We start from the raw sequence: 24574 nt of genomic DNA on the forward strand, positions 1-24574 counted from the left end.
GACTACAGATTTGGAGCACTGTGTGGAAATCTTGACCTGTGAAGGTGGGTTTTGCTGGAGTCGTACTGCCAGACTTGGGCCCTGACAATAAATCCCCAAAAAACCAAAGTCCTTGTGTTCCAGCAAAGATCCAAACAACATGGACCCACAATAAATTTCACAGTAGGAACAACCAAAATTGAACAAACCACTCACTACACATACTTGGGCTTAAAAATCAGTTCTACGGGAAACTTCAAACTGGCTGTGAATGAACTGAAAGAGAAAGCAAGAAGGGCTTTCTATGCCATCAAAAAATCAATCCAAATAGAAATCCCAATTAGCATTTGGCTCAAAATTTTCAAATCAGTAATTGAACCAATTGCACTCTATGGCAGTGAGGTCTGGGGACCACTAACACAACAAGATTTTGCAAAATGAGACAAACACCCAATTGAGATCCTACATGCGGAATTCTGTAAAAGTATCCTCCGGACTCAAAGGAAAACAGTAAACAACGCATGCAGGGCGGAACTAGGCCAATACCCATTAATAATCACTATCCAAAAAAGAGCCACCAAATTTTGGAATCACCTACAAATGAGCAACCCCCAATGCTATCACTATGATGCCCTGAAATGCCAAGAGCTGACCATAAAGAAGAATACCCTCAGTCAACTAGTCCTGGGACTCAATAAAGTAACTAATAGCAATACTAACAATAACCAGTCCCAGGACAGTGACAGGGTAACACAAAGAATTCGACCCAACACAATCGTCGCTAAGCAAAAGGAAAAATATCTGTCATATTGGGCAGAAACAACAAAAACCCAAAGCAAACTCAATTGCTACTTGGCCCTAAACAGACAATACAACATAGCTGATTACCTGACCATGGTAAAGGATAACAAACTGAGAAGAACCTTGACAAGGTACAGACTTAGCGAACATAGCCTAGCGATCGAAAAAGGCAGACCAGGCTGCCAAGAGAAGACAGGATATGCTCTCACTGCAGTCAGGGAGTAGTTGAGACAGAGATGCACTTCCTCACAGCCTGTGGAAAATATCAGGGCATCAGAGAGAATTTCTATCAAAAGTTCTCACAAATATGCCCTGAATTCAGAAATCTGACTGACAACCAAAAACTCCCATTCCTACTGGGGGAGGAGAGAAGCTGTGTAACACTGGCGGCACACTATGTTACAGCTTGCCATGAACAGAGGGACAACCAGTAAACTAAGACAAGAGTATATATAAACAAGGCGAAAATAAATTTATAAACTCGGGGATATACCTGTTTATACACTGTATGAATGGAACCGCGTTTATGTGTTCAACCATAAATGTATTTTGATGCTTTGGCAACATAAGATGTACCTTATCATGCCAATAAAGCGATTTGTATTGTATTGTATTGTATTGATAAGTTGACAATGCTCCATTTGTATTTGTGCTTCATGCACCTTGAGTTCACATGCAGAGGGGTCAAGTTGATGATAACTGGAAACAGTTTCTCTTGGGCTGGACTCTGTTGGGTGAACTGCCTGGGGTTAATTGCTACAAAGGGATTAACCATCGTGCGTGTGCGCAGATTGAGTTTCCGAACTGTGACAGCGCTGCAGGAAGTTTAAATATTAGCCTGATCTGAATCTCCTGCTTCACTGCCTCAGGCATGACTGAAGTTTAGAGCTGGTTTGAGTTTACTGCAGACCCCAGTCCAACTTCTGATACAGTTTGCACTAATTAATCACAGGAGTGCGAGAGTGTAAGATGAAGAACATCCTTTGGCCTCTGAGCACATTGGAAGGCAAAGCTGGTGCTGATTTTGGATTGGGGGAGTCCAGAACAAGGGGACATAATCTAAAAATTAGAGCCAGGCCGTTCAGGAATGAAATCAGGAAACACTTTGTCAGACTAAGGGTTGTGGAAATCTAGATCTCTCTCCTCCAATTGCTGGGGGGACAGTTGGCGCTTTCAAGACTGAGATAAGTAGATTTTTGTTGGGTAAGGGTATTAAGAGATGTGGAGCAAAGGTGGGAAAATAGAGTTGAGATACAGATGAGGCGTGACCTAATTGAATGGCAGAACAGGATCGAAGGGCTGAATCGCCTCCTCCTTCTTGGTAGAGTCGATGGGATCCTATAATACAGCGCCTCTCACCACCTCAGGACGTCCCAAAGCATTTCACAGCCAGTGAAGTACTTTTGAAGTGTAGTCACTGTTGTAATGTAGGAAATGCGGCAGCCAATTTGCGCACAGCAATCTCATAATGACCAGATTATTGGGGAGAAATTCAGTTGGTTAGTGCCTCCCGGTGCGGGGGCGCTAATGGGCCGCTGATGAAGTAGCGCCGGGGCGAGGCGAATCCAGCGCCGCACGGCAAATCCAGTCACCCCTTAGGGGCAGCGCTATCAGTTAGTGCCTAGGGCTTTAGCGCCAGGCAGCTCGTGACATCAGTGAGCGTGCAACAGTCACTCAGCGCCCAATCTGCCAAATTAATTATCGCCCCCTGCCTTAGCACCTCGCCCCAACAGCGACAGGAAGAGGAGGCGTGAAGCAGTCGGATGGTGGCTCCAGGGGCGATATTTAAAGTGATCAGTCGCAGCTGTCAAGCTAGAGCTGTTTCACTGCTTCCTCGTCAGTTTGCGATTGTGCAAGAGTTTAATTCAGTCATTTGAAGGTTCTTTAGTATCAGGAGTGTTGTGGCTACTAAAAATTAGTTACATTTATTCTCACAGCAATCAAAGTGCTACACATCGTTACATTAATGGGGGCTGTACTGGCAGTCGACCTCACCCTCCAGGATCTACTGCGGAGGGAGCGCAGGCAGCGAGAAAGATTAGAACATGTGGCCAGAGGGAGGAGGAGGGCCATCAGGGCTCTCAACAGGAGGCCTTACCCTCTGAGGGTATTCTGAGAGCACTTCTCCTACCTCCAATTTAGCGAGGAGCAGTGTCATGGAAGGCTCTGCTTCAGCAAGGAGGTGGTCACAGAACTCTGCCACTTCCTGCAACCAGACCTTGTGCCTCAGATCAGGGCGACCACGGCTCTCTCAGTGGCAGTCAAGGTCACCGTCGCCCTCAATTTCTATGGCAGCAGTTCCTTCCAGTCTGCAACAGGAGATATAGCGAACATCTTGCAGTTCGCCGTCCATCGCTGCATCCGGGAGGTCACAGAGGCTCTCTACAGTAGGAGAAGGGACTACATTTCTTTCCCCATCACCAGAGAGAAGCAGGAGGAGTGTGCATGTGGCTTTGCCAGGATAGCGGGCTTCCCCATGGTGCAGGGCGTCATTGACTGCACCAAGTGGCTTTGCGGGCACCTCATAACAATCCTGAGATCTTCCATAACTGCAAAGGCTACCACTCACTTAATGTCCAGTTGGTGTGCGACCACAGACAACGAATCCTCAATGTGAATGCCCGCTATCCTGGTAGTAGGCACGATGCCTTCATCCTGCGCCAGACCGGTGTGCCAGCACTCTTCCAGCCGCCACATGAAGCTCGCAGCTGGCTGCTGGGAGACAAGGGCTATCCGCTCTCCACCTGGCTCATGACTCCCCTCCGCAACCCCAGCACTCCTGCCCAGCACTCCTATAATGAGCCATGCTGCCACCAGGAACATCATCGAGCAGACCATCGGGGTGCACAAGCAACGGTTCCGCTGCCTTGACCACTCGGGAGGAGCCCTCCAGTACTCGCTGGAGTGGGTGTCACTTATCGTCATGGTGTGCTGCCTGCTCCACAACTTGGCCGTCATGAGGGCCCAGCCCTTGCCAGCAGGGATTGCGGGGCCACCTCAGGAGGAGGAACAGGAGCGAGGAGGAGGATCAGGAGCGAGGAAGGAGGCAGCCACTCAATCGGCTTTCTGGAAGGGCGGTCCATGACCACCTCATCAGACTGCAGTTTCAATAAATTAAACCCCAGATCCCCATTGCTCACAACATCCCCATCGTTCCATCCCTGTCACAGGCCCTATCACAGCACAAAGCTGAAATGAGAGACACAACAAAATCATCCAAAGCCAATTAATAAATTTATCAATAATCAGTGAATACATATTTACAACAACAATATTGGCTATTCACCCTTGTGCAGTCTCTTAGTGCCTCTCGTTACTGTGCCTTTGCCTGCTCTAGTGCTCCTACAAAGTGTTGGCCCAGTGGCTGCAGCACGGTGTTATGTTCATTAATAACTAGTCATTTTTATTAAGAACAGCTAGCTTTTGCTAGACACTTTATTGAGCACATGTGGACTAGGTACAGCATCTGTAGAGGCCTCCATCTTGACTGCTGCTTTGTGGGTAGCCTAGTGCATCATGGGTAGCCCATTCTTATATACATACAGCACCACCTAGTGTACCATTCCAGAATGACAGGTTACTGATCATTACACACGGTGGGTGGAAGGCTGCTGGATGTCCGTGCGGGAGACTTCAGATGGCCTTGCAGGACGCCCTCGACCAGCTCTGGGCCTGGAGGAATCACAGAAACCCCACAGTGCAGATAGAGGCCATTTTGGCCCATCGAGCCTGCACCGACACATATCCCACCCGATCCCCGTAACCCCTACACCAACACATATCCCACCCTATCCCCGTAACCCCACGTATTTAATCCCCCTAACACTAAGGGTCAATTTATCATAGCCAATCAACCTAACCCGCACATCTTTGGACTGTGGGAGGAAACCGGAGCACCCGGAGAAAACCCACGCAAACACGGGGAGAATGTGCAAACTCCACACAGACAGTCACCCGAGGCCGGATTCGAACCCAGGTCCCTGGCGCTGTGAGGCAACAGTGCTAACCACTATGCCACCGTGCTGCCCAGCTGTAGACTGCACCACCTCAGCATGAGCAGCAGCAGTCTGGGCTGGCTGCGTGATAGGCAGCAACAAGGGCAATGGCGGAGTGGCAGTGGTGGGAGTAGGAATGCTGTCATCCTAAGAGAGGACAGCAGCTTCCTGCTCCACTGACCCACTGCCCTCCCCCGGGGCAGCACCTCAGCATCACTACCAATCTGCTGGAGCACAGATTGCGGGCCTGCTGCGACACCGTGAAAGCTCCGGTGGACTGAGACTGCATGAGAGCAGTCTGAGAATCGATGGCACCAAGCATAGACTGCATTACAACACTAAGACATGGCATAACTTCTGCCTGTGCTGCCAGATCGCCCATCACACGCGGCATGAGTTCTGGGTCGCCACAGTCTCTCTGGGAGTCCACCAACATTTGCAGACTAGAAATGATGGGCTCCATGGTGTGCGCAGAGCCTTTTGCAGTGTTGGAGGCGGACTCCTCCAGGCTCCTTACCATTGCTGAGAGGCTCTTGGGCACCCTTGCCATTGCACCTATCATCTCCGTGTGCATGCCCATCACCCTTCTTCTAAAGGCCTCCCCATCGAGGTCCTCATCTGAGTCCTGTGCAGCAGAACTTGCGCGTGAACTTGCCCTCCGGGGAGCTGGCCCCCGAGCTACCCTTTCCCCATGGCCTTGCTGCAGCCCGCTTGTCCCCGGTGCATCACCCTGTGCAGATCCAGCTGCTATACTAGCCTCTAAAGAACGCGTAGTGCCAGTATCTGAGCTGGTGCCTGCGGGTGAGACATGCAGTGACGTGGTGTGTTCTTCCTCCTCCCGCCTCGCTCTCTACGGTGCCCTCAGGGATAGGCTGCTCAGGTGCTTGCTCATTATCTGAAAGCATAAAGGCACAAGAGTCGGGTTAAGGTGAGTGGGGGGAGGCAGGAAGGGAGAAATACACGCAAACAGCATGATTAGCTGGAAAGTGGAAAAGGCTTGTGGGGTGAGGGGGAAGTGGGATGTGAGAAGAAGGAGTAGGGATGAACATACTGTTGCTGTCCCCAAGAGGGTCAATGTCGCCGGTGGCCACGGCGCCCACCACCTGGCGCCTGATGATTTGCAGCACTTTATCCTCCAGCGCAGACAGTGGTTGGGTGTCAGGTTGTTCCCCGCCTGTGCGCTCCTGCTCCCTCCTGTTGTGAGCCACCTTGGCCTGCAAGAGAAAGGAAAATGTGTAAGTGAGTGTGGAGCAATGTGTTTGGGTGATGTGCCTGGCATAGTTGAATAGCTGTCATTGTGTGCAAGGTGTGAGATGTGTGTGTGAGTGTTGGTAGGTAGAGATTGTTGGTGGGTGAGTGCTGGGGGTGTGGTGCTTTGGGCAGTGTGTGCAGACTGAGGTTCAGATGGTGGTATGTAGCATTTGTTGAGGCATTCTCTCACCCTGACCACCTGAGTGAGGTGGTTAAATTTCTTCCTGCACTGTGTGGGATTCCTGGGGACCACAGTGCTGCCCGAGACCTGCTGGGCTACTTCCCTTCACATGGCGTGGAAGATTTATGATGAGGGTGTTCTGCCTCTTGCTGGGTAGAGCATCGCTCTCTGTCTCTCCACAGCGAGGACCAAGGCCCCCAATGCTTGGTCACAGAATCTGCGAGCTCTCTCCTTGGGCCATTCATCTGCCATAATGATACCTCCTTCAGTGGTCTGGTTCCTTCTGCTGCTTGCTGAGACAGCAGCAGAACCAGCAATGCTGAGAATGAGATTCTGCAGCATCAATGAACCTCCCCCTTAAGAACTGGAAAGAGCCTGTGGTAATGATGACTAGCGATTAGACTGCACCTGAAATTGCTTAGCGCTTTGAGTCTAACGCCACTGAGCTAGGTCATTAGCGCTTGATTTAGCGCTCCAGTCCTTTTTTTGAGTGTTAACACTTTAATTTAGCGTACAGCGAGATTCATTAGCGCCTGGTGCTAAATCTCAAACTTTTCAGAAGTTAGTGCTCATTCATGGGCGATAATAAATTTCTCCCCCCCAATCTGCTTTAGCGGTGTTTGGTTGAGGGATAAATATTGGCCAGTACACCGGGGAGAACTCCCCTGCTCTTCCTCAAAATAGTGGCCGTGGGATCTTTTACGTCCACCTTTTACAAGAGAGCAGACGAGGCCTCGGTTTAACGGCTCACCCGAAAGACGGCACCTCCGACAGTGCAGCACTCCCTCAGTACTGCACTGGGAGTGTCGGCCTGGTTTATGTGTTCAAGTCTCTGGAGTGGGACTTGAACCAATGCCCAAGCTGACATCTCTTGGTACAGGATGGTGGGGTCCTCCCTTTGGGTACAGGCCGATCGAAGCTTTATGGTTTTACATTAAAGACTTGCAACAGGTATTAAACATAGAAACATAGAAGATAGGAGCAGGAGTAGGCCATTCGGCCCCTTGAGCCTGCTCCACCATTCAGTGAGATCATAGCTGATCATCCAAATTCAGTACCCTGTCTCTGCTTTCTCCCCATATCCCTTGATCCCTTTAGCCTTAAGAAAAATATCCAACTCCTTCTTGAATATATTTAATGAATTGGCCTCAACTGCCTTCTGTGGTACAGAATTCACAGGTTCACCACTCTCTGGGTGAAGAAATTCCTCCTCATCTCTGTCCTAACTGGCTTACCCCTTATCCTTAGACTGTGACCCCTGGTTCTGGGCTCCCTGACCATCGGGAACATCCTTCCTGCATCTAGTCTGTCTAGTCCTGTTAGAATTTTATAAGTTTCAATGAGATCCCCTCGCATTCTTCTAAACTCCAGCGAATATAAGCCCAATCGACCCAATCTCTCCTCATACGTCATTCCGGCCATCCCAGGTATCAGCCTGGTGAATCTTCGCTGCACTCCCTCCATGGCAAGAACATCCTTCCTCAGATAAGGCGACCAAATCTGCACACAATACTCAAGATGTGGTCTCACCAAGGCCCTGTACAACTGCAGCAAGACATCCTTGTTCCTGTACTCGAACCCTCTCGCTACGAAGGCCAACATGCCATTTGCCTTCTTAACCGCCTGCTGCACCTGCATGCTTACCTTCAGCGACTGGTGCACAAGGACACCCAGGTCTTGTTGCTCTTCCCCTTCTCCCAATCTATTGCCGTATTAACTCTCTTGTGTCACCACACTTTGGATAGGCTAGACGGGGAAAGGCTGTTCCCACTAGTTGATGGGACAAGGACTAGGGGACACAGATGTAAGGTTTTGGGCAAGAGATACAGGGGGGACGTGAGGAAAAGCTTTTTTATGCAGCGAGTGGTGAGGACCTGGAACTCGCTGCTGACGGAAGTGGTGGAAGCAGAGACACTCAATGTTTTCAAGGGGAGGCTGGATAGGCACTTGAGGGAAATAAACTTGCAGGGCTACGGGGATGGAGCGGGGGAATGGGACTGACTGGATGAGAGCCGGCACAGACTCGATGGGCCGAATGGCCTCCTTCTGTGCTGTTATGACTCTATGACTGCAGTGTGGGGTTTGAGTTAAGCAACAGGATCTGTATTGAGGTAGACAGGGGTTTTGCATAATGGGTCACTTAAATGATTGAATAAATCATAGAATGATACATCACAGGAGGAGGCCATTCAGGGCATCGAAACTCTAATAACATTGTCAGTGTTGTTTGCAGTGCGACACCTACAGAAATAAGCGCATATTCAAGACATTGCGTGCGGGGTTTTAACAAGCTTGATTATTTTATTTTTCTTTGATATTCAGGGCAATCATCGTGCGGCTGTGAATAATGAAACCTGCCAGGAGCGACTGACACGGTTGGAGAGCGACAGGGAGTGCCTGGTGCTGCAGGTCAGTGCTTTCTCGGCCATACCTTACGCACAAGTGCCCAAATCCACATCATCCCAAAGGCATGCAGACAGCATTACGTAGGGTATACGGCACAGAAACAGGCCATTCGGCCCAACCAGTCCATGCCGGCGTTTATGCTCCACTCGAACCTCCTCCCGTCTTTCCTCATCTAACTCGATCAACCTAACCCTCTATTCCCTGCTCCCTCATATGCTTATCTAGCCTCCCCTTAAATGTATCTGTACTATTCGCCTCAACCACTCCCTGTGGTAGCGAGTTCCACATTCTCACCACTCTCTGGGTAAAGAAGTTTCTTCTGAATTCCCTATTGGATTTCTTGGTGACTATCTTATATTGATGGCCTCTAGTTATGCTCTTCCCCACAAGTGGAAACATTCTCTCTCTATCCACTATCAAAACCTTTCATAAATTTTAAAGACCTCTATTAGGTCACCCTTCAGCCTTCTCTTTTCAAGAGAAAAGAGACCCAGCCTGTTCATCCTTTCCTGATAGGTATACCCTCGCATTTCTGGTATCATCCTTGTAAACATCATGTCGTTTGGGCCAATGGAACTTTGGCCGAAGTTTAAATGATGTACTGAACCGAGGTGGCTGGTTGGGGTTAGGTCGCAGATCAGCCATGATCCAATTGAATGGCGGAACAGGCTCGAGGGGCTGAATGGCCTCCTCCTGTTCCTATGTTGCTATGAGGCCGTGTGTACGTACCAAGCATCTGTTTTGCACCTTCACTGATTTTAGTTTCATAACAGCATAAGAAATAGGAGCAGGGGGAGGCCATATGGCCCCTCAAGCTGACTCAATAAGATCATGGCTGAACTTCTACATTAACTACATTTTCCCGCCCGATCCCCATATTCCTTGATTCCCCGCCCGATCTCCATATCCCTTGATTCCCCTAGAGTCCAAAAATCGATCGACTCAGCCTTGAATATACTCAACGACTCAGCATCCACAGCCCTCTGGGGCAGAGAATTCCAAAGATTCACAACCATCTGAGTGAAGAAATTCCTCCTCATCTCAGTCCTAAATGGCCGACCCCTTATCCTGAGACTGTGACCCCTAGTTCTAGACTCTCCAGCCAGGGGGAAACAACCTCTCAGCATCTACCCTGTCAATCCCTCTAAGAATTTTATATGTTTCAATGAGATCACCTCTTGTTCTTCTAAACTATAGGCCCAATCTACTCAATCTCTCCTCAGAGGACAGCCCTCTTGTCCCAGGAATCAATCTAGTGAACCTTTGTTGCACCACCTCGAAGGCAAGTATGTCCTTTCTCAGATAAGGAGACCAAAACTGTGCACAGTACCCCAGGTGTGGTCTCACCCCCTCCAAGGCAGTATTCATTTTGCTAATGCTTTCTTCTGAATGGTAATGCAAGAGAGCAGTATGTTTTGCGAGCATGCCCTGATATCAGTCTGATGTCGGAGAGCCCTTCGCACAGCACGATCAATACCTGGGCTGGTCTCTGGGTAGGGTAGGCTAGAACATGAGGCAACAACTCTGTGTGGACTTATTCAGGAGGCAGGCAGATGCTGCAATGAGAGGCATCGCAGGTTTCTATGGAGCGGGTGGGCTGGACGGGCCGAATGGCCTCCCTCATTGCCGCTCCAGTCGTGCTGCACATGTTGGGGGGACAACTCGTGCTTTGCTCGCTGCCTCCCTGAATGTTCTCTGCGTACGGTATGATGTCTGGTACGTGCATATTGTTAAATGAACACGAGCTGGCCCCCTCACGGGAGCAAGCGCATGGCGGCAATTACACTCCCAACGTGTTACTTTGGTATTCTCTGGCATAAAAGGAAATCTAAAAAGGTGACTCAACCGTGGATAACAGGGGAAATTAGAGACAGCATAAAATCCAAAGATAGGGCGTATAAAATAGCCAAAAAAAGCGCCAGAGCGGAAGATTGGGAACAGTTTAAGATAGAGCAAAGGAGGGCAAAGGGCATAATCAAGAGGGGCAAAATAGCTTACGAAAACAAGCTGGCGGAAAATATAAAAACTAACTCCAAAAGCTTTTATAAGTATATCAAAAGGAAAAGACTGGTGAAAACCAAAGTTGGTCCATTGCAGTCAGATACGGGGGAATATATAATGGGAAATAAGGAAATGGCAGATCAACTAAATGCATACTTTGGGTCAGTCTTTACGAAGGAAGACACAAAAAACCTCCCTGGGATATCGGGAAAAATAGGGACATTGGCAAAGGAGGAACTGACGCAAATCAATATCTCTAAGGATATGGTGTTAAGGAAGCTAAAGGGATTGAAGGTGGACAAATCCCCAGGGCCTGATAACATGCATCCTAGGGTACTGAAGGAGGTGGCCCTAGAGATAGCGGATGCACTAAGGATGATTTTTCAGAATTCATTAGACTCGGGAACAGTGCCGATGGATTGGAGGGTAGCTAACGTTACCCCACTATTCAAAAAGGGGGGTAGGGAAAAAGCAGGTAATTACAGACCTGTAAGCCTTACATCAGTTGTGGGCAAAATGCTGGAGTCCATCATTAAGGATGAAATAGCGGAGCACTTAGCAAATGGGGACAGGATAGGACAGAGTCAACATGGATTTACAAAGGGTAAATCGTGCTTGACTAATCTATTGGAATTTTTTGAGGGAGTAACTGGTAGAATAGATGGGGGAGAGCCAGTAGATGTGGTGTACCTGGACTTCCAAAAGGCCTTCGATAAGGTCCCACATAAAAGATTAGCATGGAAAATTGAGGCTCATGGGATAAAGGGGAAAGTTTTGGCGTGGATAGGGAACTGGCTGTCAGATAGAAAACAGAGAGTTGGAATAAACGGCTCATTTTCTGAATGGCAGGCAGTAACAAGTGGGGTACCACAGGGATCTGTCCTGGGCCCCCAGCTGTTCACAATTTACATTAATGACCTGGATCAGGGAGTCGGATGCAGCATTTCCAAATTTGCAGACGACACTAAACTAGGAGGGGGGGTGGGCTCAGAGGAAGAGACCAGGAAGCTCCAGAGCGATTTGGACAGACTGGGCGATTGGGCGGATAAATGGCAGATGCACTATAATGTGGACAAGTGCGAAGTTATCCACCTTGGGTGCAGGAACGGGAGGGCAAATTATTATTTAAATGGCAATAGATTGGGAGAGGGGGAAGTACAGAGAGACCTGGGTGTTCTTGTACACCAGTCACTGAAGGCGAGCATGCAGGTGCAACAGGCGGTCAAGAAGGCAAACGGTATGCTGGCCTTCATAGCAAAAGGGTTAGAATACAGGAACAGGGATACCTTGCTGCAGCTGTACAGGGCACTGGTGAGACCACACCTCGAGTACTGTGTACAGTTTTGGTCGCCTCATCTGAGGAAGGATGTTCTTGCCATGGAGGGGGTGCAGCGGCGATTCACCAGGCTGATACCAGGAATGGCGGGAATGACCTATGAGGAGAGACTATGTAGTTTAGGGATGTACACACTGGAGTTTAGAAGATTGAGAGGGGACCTCATAGAAGTGTATAAAATTCTGACAGGTCTAGACAGACTGGATGCAGAAGGAATGTTTCCCTTGGCGGGTGAGAACAGAACTAGAGGACATAATTTAAGGATAAGGGCTAAACCATTTAGGACAGAGATGAGGGGGAATTTCTTCACTCAGAGAGTGGTGAACCTGTGGAACTCATTGCCACAGAGGGCAGTGTACGCCAGCTCATTAAATATATTTAAGAGGGAATTAGATATATTTCTACGGGCAAAAGGGGTTAAGGGTTACGGAGAGAAGGCGGGGACGGGATACTGAATTAAAGGATCAGCCATGATCTCATCGAATGGCGGAGCAGGCACGAAGGGCCGAATGGCCTACTCCTGCTCCTATCTTCTATGTATCTATGTATCTATGTAAGACTCTTGAAATAAAAGCCGCTGGTTATCACCACACCAATGCCAGCATTTATTCGGACAGAGCGCGCGGGACTCCCCGCTAATATTGACCAACTACTGTCGGTCTCTTGACCCAGCCTCCGAAAGATACTGTTGGACACCGCTCCAACTCATTTGCATATCTCCGCATGCAAAATCTGCTGTGAATTTTTAAATATTCACTCTAACAAATATTCCTTGATGTGTTTAAGAGCAGCAACCTGGTGCAGTTTGATCAATACGGCTGAAAATGGGTTATTCACAAAAAGTAAGCATTTTTAATCAGAGTGTCGAGTCCACCCCCCTGTGAGTAACCCAATTTTAAATCACTGGAAATGACTTTAAAGAAACTATACGGATCCATTTACTAGTTATCTTGGGGTATAGTTGTCAGTTTCTTAGTAAATTAAAAATAATTATATTCAAAAGCTTTTAACAGGTGCCTCTGAGTGTCCTTGGGCCTAAAACAACAGCTTAATTCCATGAGCCTCCTCGAGGGCGCGCAAATGGGCGCAATTCGCGGAAACTCGCCGTGGCGATTAATCCGACCGGGGGGGGGCGTGGCCAGTTTTGTGGGCGGGGCCCGGCTTCCAGCGCGATTTTTTTTAAACCAGCGCAAAAGGTCGCGGAAACTCGGTTTAGGCTGGACGGAATTTGCGCTTGGAATTCCTCGAGCTTTGGCCGATTTCGGGCGACTTGCGCCGGAGGAAAACCCCAGCGCAACCGAGCGGAAACTCCAGGCCAACGTGTTGGTGAGATAATAAAGGCAGAAAGCTGATGACCGCAGAATGGGAACCTGAGCTTACGGATCTCCTGGGATCGGTGGACTCCAGATTGAAAGCCGACACACTCAAATAGTGGAAGTTCCTCCGTTTAAAAAAAACAAGAAGGTATTGGCCTGAGTCCAATATTTATCTATAATATATTTAAAAAAAAAGAAAGACTTGTAATTATACAGCGCCTTTCACCACCTCAGGACATCTTAAAGCGCCTTACAGCCAATAAAGTACTTTTGAAGTGTAGTCACTGTTGTACTGTGGGAAATGCGGCAGCCAATTTGCGCACAGCAAGCTCCCACAAACAGCAATGTGATAATGGCCAGATCATCTGTTTTTGTGATGTTGATTGAGGGATAAATATTGGCCCAGGACACCGGGGAGAACTCCCCTGCTCTTCTTCGAAATAGTGGTCATGGGATCTTTTACGTCCACCCGAGGGGGCAGACGGGGCCTCGGTTTAACATCTCGTCCGAAAGACGGCACCTCCGACAGTGCAGCACTCCCTCAGTACTGCACTGGGAGTGTCAGCTCTTGGTGCATTCCAGATCATAGGCAGTTACCATGACAAATGTGGGTACGGGATTGATAACAGAAAAAGTTGACAGGGAGTACGGGCAGACGTGATGTTTATGTGTCAGCCATGACTCAGTGGGCTGCACTCTCTCTTGCCTCTGAGTCAGAAGGTCGTGGGTTCAAGCCCCACTCCAGAGACTTGAGCACAAAAATCTCGGCTGACCCTCCCAGTGCAGTACTGAGGGAGCGCTGCACTGTCAGAGGTGCCGATTTTCGGATGAAACGTTAAACCGAGGCCCCGTCTGCCCTCTCGGGTGGACATAAAAGATCCTGTAGCACTATTTCAAAGAAGAGCAGGGGAGTTATCCCTGGTGTCCTGGCCAATGTTTATCCCTCAATTAACATCACTAAAAACAAATTATCATGTTGCTGTTTGTGAGAGCTTGCTGTGCGCAAATTGGCTGCCACGTTTCCTACATTACACCAGTGACTACACTGCAAACAGTGACTTCATTGGTTGTAAAGCGCTTTGGGACAGCCGGAGGTTGTGATAGGCGCTATATAAATGCAAGCCTTTCTTTCTTTGAGTTTCCCAATACCAAACACTCGTTGCGATCAACTGGTACATTTTTTAAAAAGAAAAGCTTGTGTTGTAACCTTTAGCACTGTTGTACGGTGTGCAGCTGGGACAGTGCCAGCGGATCGAGGTGCGAGTATTTGCTGTTAACTTGCATTCCTCTTTCAAGTTATGGCTTGTTTGGTTCTGAGTCAGACCCAAAGCGAATCTTATCAGCGAATCGGACACAAACCTAGTCACTGCCCTGTTCCACATTCCTCTACAGGGTTACGAAAAGACTCTGCAATAGGCACAGATCTTTACAAATGAGTTGGACGTAAGTTAGTAGGTCCAATTGAGACCCAAAGCAATTCTACTTCCTCATCTACTCTTGAGTCAGTCTGTACACGTTCAAAATAATTACTCATCAGCAAGATTCGAAGCTGCCTTAACGTTACAGACTAGAAAACATGATGACATTTCTGTTCTGTGCTGTTGTTTAAGAGCAGTTTATTTCCTGATTCAGTCGAGGTCAAGTCTTTTTTCTCCGTATATATGGAGTGTGAATTTTTCTTTCTCCACTCTCTGTGATGGCAGGTGAGCGTTCTCACAGATCAGGTGGAAGCCCAAGGGGAGAAGATCAGGGACCTGGAGGCTTGTCTGGAGGAACATCAATTGAAACTCAACTCAACTGAAGAGATGCTGCAGCAGGCAAGTGGCTCTTGGAAGGGGAGGGGGGACGAGACCCTGTGCAGTCAGCGGGACTCAACTTGCACACCGGCAGAACAATTTACTCTTTCATTCAAAGTTATTTCATTTGAACTCTGTTAAACCAAATGTTTTTGTTTCCAAAAGCACAAAATACCTCCAGGCACTGTTTTACTTTCCATTCCTTAATTTGCATTATTGGCTCATTTGCATATTCCAAAGCATTGGCTGGCTGCACAGACTGGGCTTGTACTCCCTCGAGTAGAAGTTAAAGTGGTTGATCTAATTGAGGTGTTTAAGATGATTAAAGGTGTTATTAGGGTAGAGAGAGAAACTATTTCCTGTGGTGGGGGAAGTCCAGAACAAAGCGGGGGGGGGGGAGGTGTGGGGGGGCGTAACCTTAAAATTAGAGCCAGGCCGTTCAGGGGTGATGTCAGGAAGCACTTCTTCACACAAAGGCAGTTGAGGCCAATTCATTAATTATATTCAAGAAGGAGTTAGATATATTTCTTAAGGGTAAAGGGATCAAGGGATAGGGGGAGAAGACAGGGACCGGGTACTGAATTTGGATGATCAGCCACGATCGCATTGAATGGCGGAGCAGGCTCGAGGGGCCGAATGGCCTACTCCTGCTCCTATCTTCTATGTTTCTATGGAAATCTGGAACTCTCCCCCCCAAAAAACTGTTGAGGCTGGGGGGGGGGGGGGTGTCAATTGAAAGTTTCAACGCTGAGATTTTTGTTAGGCAAGGTAATTAAAGGTTACGGAACCAAAGCGGGTAAATGGAGTTAAGACACAGATCAGCCATGATCCTAATTGAATGGCGGAACAGGCTCGAGGGGCTGAATGGCCTCCTCCTGTTCCCCTGCAATAAGACCTTTTAATTAAAGAGGAGTAAAACTAAGTTTCTCCGTAACGCTCTCGGGGCTGAGGTAATTTGGCTGACGGGTGTGTGTTGCTTGCTTGCAATGCCTTCAGAAAGTGCTGGTTTAAATGGAGCTGACTGTGTGCTAAAATGCAGCTCTGTGCGCTGGGAGCTAATAAATCTTTTCTTCCTGAAGATTCGGTCTCTTTTATATAAAAAAAATTAAACGGAAGTTGCTTTACCCACAGAGGAACTTTGTTAATCTGCTCCACTGGCTTGGTGAACAAGCCAAATGTGTTTTTTCTAAAAAAAAAAGAAAACGAACAATTAACGAGGCTTTAGTTCAGCAGAAACGTACAGCTTCTCAAATTTTGGGGGAAATACTTTTGTAGAGAAATTGGCAATGAAACCGTACTGGGAGGAGCAGGAGACAAACCAGAACATTGTGGTTTAAACATGACTCTTTAGGTAGAATGTTTGTTTTGTTTTACAAAGTGCATGTTTAATATGAAGATATATATATAAAATATATATATATAATATATAGTGCCATTCACATCCCCATGACGGCCCAGGTGCTTCACAACCATTGAATTATTTTGAAGTGTAGTCACTAATGTAGGAAATGCGACAGCCAATCTGCGCACAGCAAGATCCCACAAACAGCAGTGAGATGAATGCCCACTGTATCTGGAGTTTTTTTTTTTGCTGGTCTCGGTTGAGAGATAAATGTTGGCCAGGACACTGGAGAGAACTCCCCGTCTCTTTGAACAGAAAGAAAGAACTTGCATTTCTCCAGCGCCTTTCACCACCTCAGGACGTCCCAAAGCGCTTTACGGCCAATGAAGTACTTTCGAAGCGTAGTCGCTGTTGTAATGTGTGATCGTGTGAAGTCAGCTGTGATGCCACCTGTAGTCGAACGGCCTGGCGAAAGCATGATCGCATCACCATCAAAGAACACACACGAGCTTTGACACATGGACAAGGTATCTGAGGGCATCTAGCACCCGCGGAATTGGTCTCCAGAACGCCGTCCATGCCTTTAGTAGGGGAGAGACGGGGAAGATTGGAGAGAACAGAAGGCCTCTGAACTCCCTTAATGAATGGCTTTTGTAACAGTCACCAAGTACAGACAGATATTCTCCATTTGGGCATGTTCAACAACAACATTAACGTGCATTTATATAGCACTCTTAACATAGTAAAACGTCCCAAGGTGTTTCACAGCAGCGATCATCAAACAAAATTTGACACCGAGCCACATAATTAAACGGAAGTTGCTTTACCCACAGATGAAAGACAGGTGAAAGAGGTAGGTTTTAAGGAGATCTTAAAGGAGGAGAAAGAGGCGGCGAGGTTTGGGGAGTGAATTCCAGGGTTTAGGGCCCAGGCAGCTGAAGGCGCGGCCGCCAATGGTGGGGTGAAGGGAGTGGGGAATGCCCAAGAGGCGAGAATTGGAGGAGCGCAGAGACCTCGGAGGGTTGTCGAGCTGGAGAGGGCTACACCGATATGGAGTTACACGCCTTCCCTGCTTGGCTCAGGAGTCGGACTCCCAGATTAAACAGCGGCAGAAGAGCCTGTGAGGACACTTCACATCCACGCCAATGTGGCGGTGTATTAAAGCATCCCGATGTCCGTACCGTGTCCTTTGACGGTTTAAATATAACCCGGCCATCCGGATCAAAGCTGTGTCTCAACTGTAAGAAAGCCTGTTTCAACGACTCCTGGTATTTACTGGGATTACAAGTCCCTTTCCACCGATCAGCGACTCGCAGAACCGGAATCAGCACGTACCCAATGCATCTAGGCCTGGGACACTCTTGCAGTTAGGAGCCTGCTGTGTGTAGAGAGTAAGTGAAAGGGCCACTTGTACTTCCCGTTCCCATGGGGGCAGCTTAGTGTCAATAAACACTTCCAGCTTGACATGTTCCATTTTTAGATTTGCTTTCACATTGTGCTGGTCTGGTGCACTCTCCCTCCTCAACGTGGAAGAAAGTCTTGCATTTCTATAGCGCCTTCCACCACCTCAGGAAGGCCCAAAGTGCTTTACAGCCAATGAACGTAAGGAACAGGAGCAGGAGTCGGCCAATCGGCCCCTCGAGCCTGCTCCGCCATTCAATAAGATCATGGCTGATCCAATCTTGGCCTCAACTCCACTTTCCCGCTCTCTCCCCCAGACCCCTCGACTCCCCTGTAGTTCAAATATCTGTCAATCTCCGCCGTGAATATATTCACTGACTCCGCCTCCACAGCTCTCTGGGGTAGAGAATTCCAAAGATTCACGACCCTCTGAGAGAAGAAATTCCTCCTCATCTCCGTCTTAAATGGGCGACCCCTTATTCTGAAACGATGCCCCCTCGTTCTAGATTCCCCCACGAGGGGAAACATCCTCTCAGCATCCACCCTGTCAAGCCCCCCATGAAGGACTTTTTGAAGTGTCCTTACTGTTGTAATGTGGGACACGCAGCAGCCAATTTGCACACAGCCAGCTCCCACATACAGCAATGTGATAACGACCAGATCATCTGTTTTTAGTGATGTTGATTGAGGGATAAATATTGGCCCCAGTACACCGGGGAGAACTCCCCTGCTCTTCTTTGAAATAGTTACCCTGGGATCTTTTACGTCCACCTGAGAGGGCAGACGGGACCACGGTTTAATGTCTCATCTGAAAGACGGCATCTCCGACAGTGCAGCACTCCCTCGACACTGCACTGCACTGGGAGCGTCAGCCTAGATTTATGGGCTCAAGTCTCTGGAGTGGGACTTGAAACCCACAACCTTCTGACTCCGAGGTGAGAGAGTGCTGCCCACTGAGTCACGGCTAATTGCAGTGTGCAAGGAAGAGCGCAGTTAAAGTGCAACTTCTGCATCACCGTATAATGGCTTCTGCTGTGATTGGATGTAAAAGTGGCTCAGGTGGCAGGTCCGGATTGGACTGTTAAGAGTAGCAGCGTGAGATCCTTCTCACTCACCATGTAGAGTACAACTCCAGTTCAGTGTCAAGACATGTATTTAAACGCTTGTTCCACTGGCCTGTGGGACACCCTGGACACTTTAAATACTCTAATAGAGTCTCTGGGTATTAGACACTGCTCTCCGCACTCTCAAAACAACAACAACTTGTATTTATATAGTGCCTTTATCATAGTAAAACGTCCCAAGCTGCTTCACAGGAGCGATTATCAAACAGAATTTGACACCGAGCCACATGAGATATTAGGACAGGCGACCAAAAGCTTGGTCAAAGAGGTCGGTTTTAAGGAGCACCTTAAAGGAGGAGAGAGAGGCGGAGAGGTTTAGGGAGGGACTTCCAGAGCTTAGGACCCAGGCAGCTGAAGGCACGGCCACCATTGGTGGAGCAATTAAAATCAGGGATGCCCAATAGGCCAGAATTAGAGGAGCGCAGATATCTCGGGGGGAGTTGTGGGGCTGGAGGAGATTACAGAGACGGGGAGGGGCGAGGCCATGGGGGGATTTGGACACAAGGATGAGAATTTTAAAATGGAGGTGTTGCCGGACTGGGAGCCAATGTAGGCCAGCGAGCACAGGGGGTGATGGGCGAACGGGACTTGTTTGCGTGTTAGGACACGGGGCAGTGAGCACAGGGGGTGATGGGCGAACGGGACTTGTTTGCGTGTTAGGACACGGGGCAGTGAGCACAGGGGGTGATGGGCGAACGGGACTTGTTTGCGTGTTAGGACACGGGGCAGTGAGCACAGGGGGTGATGGGCGAACGGGACTTGTTTGCGTGTTAGGACACGGGGCAGTGAGCACAGGGGGTGATGGGCGAACGGGACTTGTTTGCGTGTTAGGACAGGGGGCAGCCGAGTTTTGGATGAGCTCAAGTTTACAGAGGGAACAGGGTGTGTAGCCAGCCAGGAGAGCGTTGGAATAGTCATAAAACAAAAAAATTACCCATTGCGAAGCAGAGGTGTACACACACAGTGCTCGCCCAGCATTGGGGTACAGTTTTCACCAGGCAGGAGGGTCAGTAACCAGACGACACAGATTGAAGGTAATTGGCAAAACAGCCAGAGGGGGGAGTTGAGTTTTTTTTTACGCAGCGAGTTGTTGTGATCTGGAACGCGCTGCCTGAAAGGGCGGTGGAAGCAGATTCAATGGTAACTTTCAAAAGGGGAATTGGATAAATACTTGTAAAGGAAAAATTTGCAGGGCTCTGGGGAAAGAGCAGGGGGGAGTGGGACTAATTGGAGAGCTCTTTCAAAGAGCCAGCACAGGCACGATGGGCCGAATGGCCTCCTTCTGTGCTGCATCATTCTCTGTTAGCAAATTCCCTGTTTCTCTTGAAACAATCTAACTTGTTGAGCTCTGTTTGGCAGGAGCAGCCTTTTCGTTGTGCATGATGAGACTTGCTGGCTGATTAATGTGCGAGATATGTTAACAGACAGACACAAGAATGCTTTTCCAGTAATATGCTTATTTTCCCCCCCCCCCCCCCGCTTCTTTGCATTGTAAAGCATTCGGAGCCCTGTTCCTGATGTGACATGTATCATATCAACTCTTGTTTTTCTTCAATATTTGAGAGGTCGGTGAAAAATTGAGACCAAAAAATAGGACCTGAACTAAAGGAAGAGAGACTTGCATTTCTATAGCGCCTTTCACAACCTCAGAACATCCCAAAGTGCTTTACAGCCAGTGAAGTACTTTTTGAAGTGTAGTCACTGTTGTAATGTAGGAAATGCAGCAGCCAATTAGCGCACAGCAAGCTCCCACAAACAGCAATGTGATAATGACCAGATCATCTGTTTTAGTGATGTTGGTTGAGGAATAAATGTTGGCCCCAGGACACCGGGGAGAACTCCCCTGCTCTTCGTAATAGTGCCGTGGGATCCTTTACGTCCTCCCGAGAGGGGCAGACGGGGCCTCAGTTTAACGTCTCATCCAAAAGACGGCACCTCCAACAGTGCAGCGCTTCCTCAGCACTGCACCGGGAGTCTCAGCCTAGATTTTTGTACTCAAGTCCCTGGAGTGGGACTGAACTCACAACCTTCTGACTCAGAGGCGAGAGAGAGTGCAACCCACTGAGCCACGGCTGACTAGTTAATGCTTGTTTGGGTTTTTATTATTGTAACAGTAACTGTACATTTCTATATAAAGGTTTTTAACGGTGTTCGTACACCCCACGTCATTCGTAGTGCTGTGGAGTAAATGGGTTTTACAGGCAAATTGAAAACCCCCCACAAACAGTGTTTATAGGAACAGGAGGAGGCCATTCAGCCCCTCGAGCCTGTTCCACCATTTAATTAAATCGTGGCTGATCTGTACCTCCACTCCACTTACCCGCCTTTGCTCCATATCCCTTGATGCACTCAACCAACACAAAACCTCAGTCCTGAAAGCTCCAATGGACCCCCAGCATCCACAGCCTGTTGGGGAGAGAGTTCCAGATTTCCACTACCCTTTGTGTGAGAAAATGCTTCCTGATTTCACTCCGGAACGGGCCTAGCTCTGATTTTAAGTTTATGTCCGCTTGTTCTCGATTCCCCCTTTAATGTATCAGCCTCGCCAACAGCCAGTATGGTGGCTCCAAGGGACCATTTTAGGAACAATAATTTGCTAGTCCTGGGCAGGGAGGAGGCGGCGACGGCCCTTTAAGATTCTGAGAGTGGCAATAAATATGCGGAGTGTCTCTTGACACCACTGTGTCAGCCAATGTGTGAAGGCGGGGCGGGACTTACGGCAGGACCCGCAGCAAACAGTCAGCGCACTACAGCAGTCTACAGAGTCTATTTAAAAAGAGTCTCTGTGAACTATAGCAATCAGAACTCATGACCGAAACTACAGCAACGTCTCCCAATAAAAGCAAGATTATTTCTCCAGTAAAATGCAGTGAGTGGAGGATAGTTACATAATACAAATGATGTGTGCGTAAAATCAATCCCAGTCACTCACAGCAGCGCGATCTCCAGGCATGATTGACGGGGGAATTACCCAATCATCTCCATTCTGGCCGGGAATAGTGGCGTCACTCGATGTAGCCATAAATATGTGCTGACCGACCACTTCTGAAAGGGCTGCCCTTCGGTTTTAAAGGAAATTAAAGGATGTGATGACCACAAAAATGCAACATAATGTTTTACAGTGCTGAGTCATGCCAGTTGGACAGGGGAGACACACAGTCCTCCTCGCCGTGCAGACTCAGAGACCGATGAGCTCGGTTCAAAAATTAAAACATGCGTTTTTTGCATTCATGTCCCCCTTGGCCTTTACCACCAAAATAAATGAGCCTGTTGTCCAATCAGAGAGTTCGTTCTCATTACTAGTGCCATAAAACTTCAGCTCATAAGAACATTAGAATTAGGAGCAGGAGTCGGCCATTCGGCCCCTCGAGCCTGCTCCACCATTCAATGCGATCATGGCTGATCATCCAAACTCAGTACCCTGTCCCTGCTTTCTCCCCATATCCCTTGATCCCTTTAGCCTTAAGCAATATATCCAACTCCTTCTTGAATATATTTAATGAATTGGCCTCAACTGCCTTCTGTGGTAGAGAATTCCACAGGTTCACCACTCTCTGGGTGAAGAAATTCCTCCTCATCTCTGTCCTAAATGGCTTACCCCTTATCCTTAGACTGTGACCCCTGGTTCTGGACTCCCCGACCATCGGGAACATCCTTCCTGCATCTAGTCTGTCTAGTCCTGTTAGAATTTTATAAGTTTCAATGAGATCCCCTCTCATTCTTCTAAACTCCAGCGAGTGTAAGCCCAATCGACCCAATCTCTCCTCATACGTCATTCCTGCCATCCCAGGTATCAGTCTGGTGAATCTTCGCTGCACTCCCTCCATGGCAAGAACATCCTTCCTCAGATAAGGTGACCAAAACCGCACACAATACTCAAGATGTGGTCTTACAACTGTACAACTGCAGCAAGACATCCTTGTTCCTGCACTCAAAGTCTCCTCTGGAACATGCCAGTGATTCCTAGCGGCCTCACAAGTGGATTGCTTACTAACAGCTGCAGCTCCACCATTAAAAAGGAGTTTTCACCAATCATCATTTGCAGGTGGCAGAACTTTTAACAGGCCTACTCATTTTTGTGGAAATTTGGAGCCTGACACCCATCTCCAGTGAGACCTCCTGGGAAACCCCTCTCCCCACCTTGAATGAGCGCTTCCTCAACTGAGGCATATACCAGAAGCATGGGAACCATTTAATTCCTTTCCTCCTGGACATCAGATTCGGACGAAGACCAGCCATGGCAGCAGCAGAACCATGAACAACAGCACCACCAACAGCAGGAGCAACAACAGGAGTGCCAAGCTGCTGCTCACCCACCTGAAGCTGCACAGGCCAGAAGGCGCCAGCGCGTGACCACATTGCTGCCCGGGATGCAAGGGATGCACTCATCCTGGCCAGATTTGCTTAGCCTGCACAATCAAACACTTTTGCCTCGCATCTTATCAGATCGTCGACAATGGCCAAGAACCTGCAGATTCCTATCATTCTGACCACCATACTGACAATTGCAAGTCGCCCTAAGCCCTCAATGTGGAAGTCCCATTTGCGAAATGACACATGCCACAACTGCAACAGTTTCCCATCAGAATTTTTTATGACAATAAGCTACTGATGGCATTTTAAAAATAAACACTACATTACACCCAAGTGACTACCCTTGTGACTACTTGTGCATTCTCTTACTCTTAATGCGTGCTTACACGTGCTCCTACGTGGTGCTTCCCCTGTGGCTTCAGCAGATGTGGAGGCCCCTTGCTCACTTTCTTGCTGCTCCTGTCTTGACACCTTTGGCAGGCGTCCTCTGGGGTTGCGAGCCTGTGAGGGCTCGGCAACAGTCTGCTGCTCCTGAGGCTGTGCAGGAGTTGAGACGTCGCTCTCAGTTGGGTGAGGACTCTGGTGGGGCTCTGACCGAGGGCTCTGCAGTGGCATGGTCGTGTGAGCACTTGGAGAGGAGCCCCCACTTCTTTGTTGTATGCCACCAACATCCCTCTCATGGGTCAGCCCCACTTCTGAGCTAGCAACTGGCTGGACATCACCTTGCTGCACTGCAGGGGGGCCATGAGGAACCATTTCTGCACTGGAAGTCCTACTCCAGAGGACTTGCATGAAGGTCTGGTCTTTTTGCTCAATAGCTGACCATCGCTCCTCAAGAGATGTCAGTCTATTCTGAACAATTACCATGTTTTCCATACCCTGGCGACTAAGTTCCTCCATGGACGTAGCCATCCTCTCCTCTATGGTAGCCATTCTTTCCTCTATGGTAGCCAGCCTTACCACGGAGGTTGCCATCCTTTCCATGGTGATGCATTCATGCACCAATGCCTCCACAAAGGCTTTGCTCATGTTTGCAATGGACTCCTCCATTCGCTCCACATTCACAGCGACCCTGGAGACAAAACCTGCCAGAGACTCCTGCACCTGTTCCTGGAGTTCCAGCACCGCTCTCCTTCTGGATGGACCCGGAGGCACAGGGAGCCGAGCTGGGAGCGTCCTGCACCCTCCGACGAGGACTCTCCACTGCTGTCCCTGTCTCCACCATCTGCTGATCCTCACTTGTGAGCTGTGACACACCAGGTGACAACTCTACTCTATGTCCCGAAGGTTCCACCGAGGAGTGAGTGTCTGAGCTGGTGATGTGTGCGCTT

At 48.7% G+C, this 24574-nt stretch overlaps 1 protein-coding gene across 10 annotated transcripts in view; it reads left to right on the plus strand.

Annotated features, from left to right (window-relative positions):
* ppfibp2b (PPFIA binding protein 2b) overlaps nucleotides 1–24574 on the plus strand; it is a 474628-nt gene that overhangs the window by 288184 nt on the left and 161870 nt on the right. For all 10 annotated transcript variants that reach the window (XM_086008336.1, XM_086008341.1, XM_086008339.1 and 7 more), the window contains 2 exons: nucleotides 8530–8616; nucleotides 14970–15083. In XM_086008336.1, the coding sequence (XP_085864462.1) occupies nucleotides 8530–8616; nucleotides 14970–15083 (201 nt within the window). The remainder of the gene's footprint in view (nucleotides 1–8529; nucleotides 8617–14969; nucleotides 15084–24574) is intronic.

This window comes from Somniosus microcephalus, chromosome 15 (assembly GCF_052327205.1).
Source record: "Somniosus microcephalus isolate GS21.2 chromosome 15, FLI_Smic_1.0, whole genome shotgun sequence".
In the NCBI taxonomy this organism is placed as follows: Eukaryota; Metazoa; Chordata; class Chondrichthyes; order Squaliformes; family Somniosidae; genus Somniosus; species Somniosus microcephalus.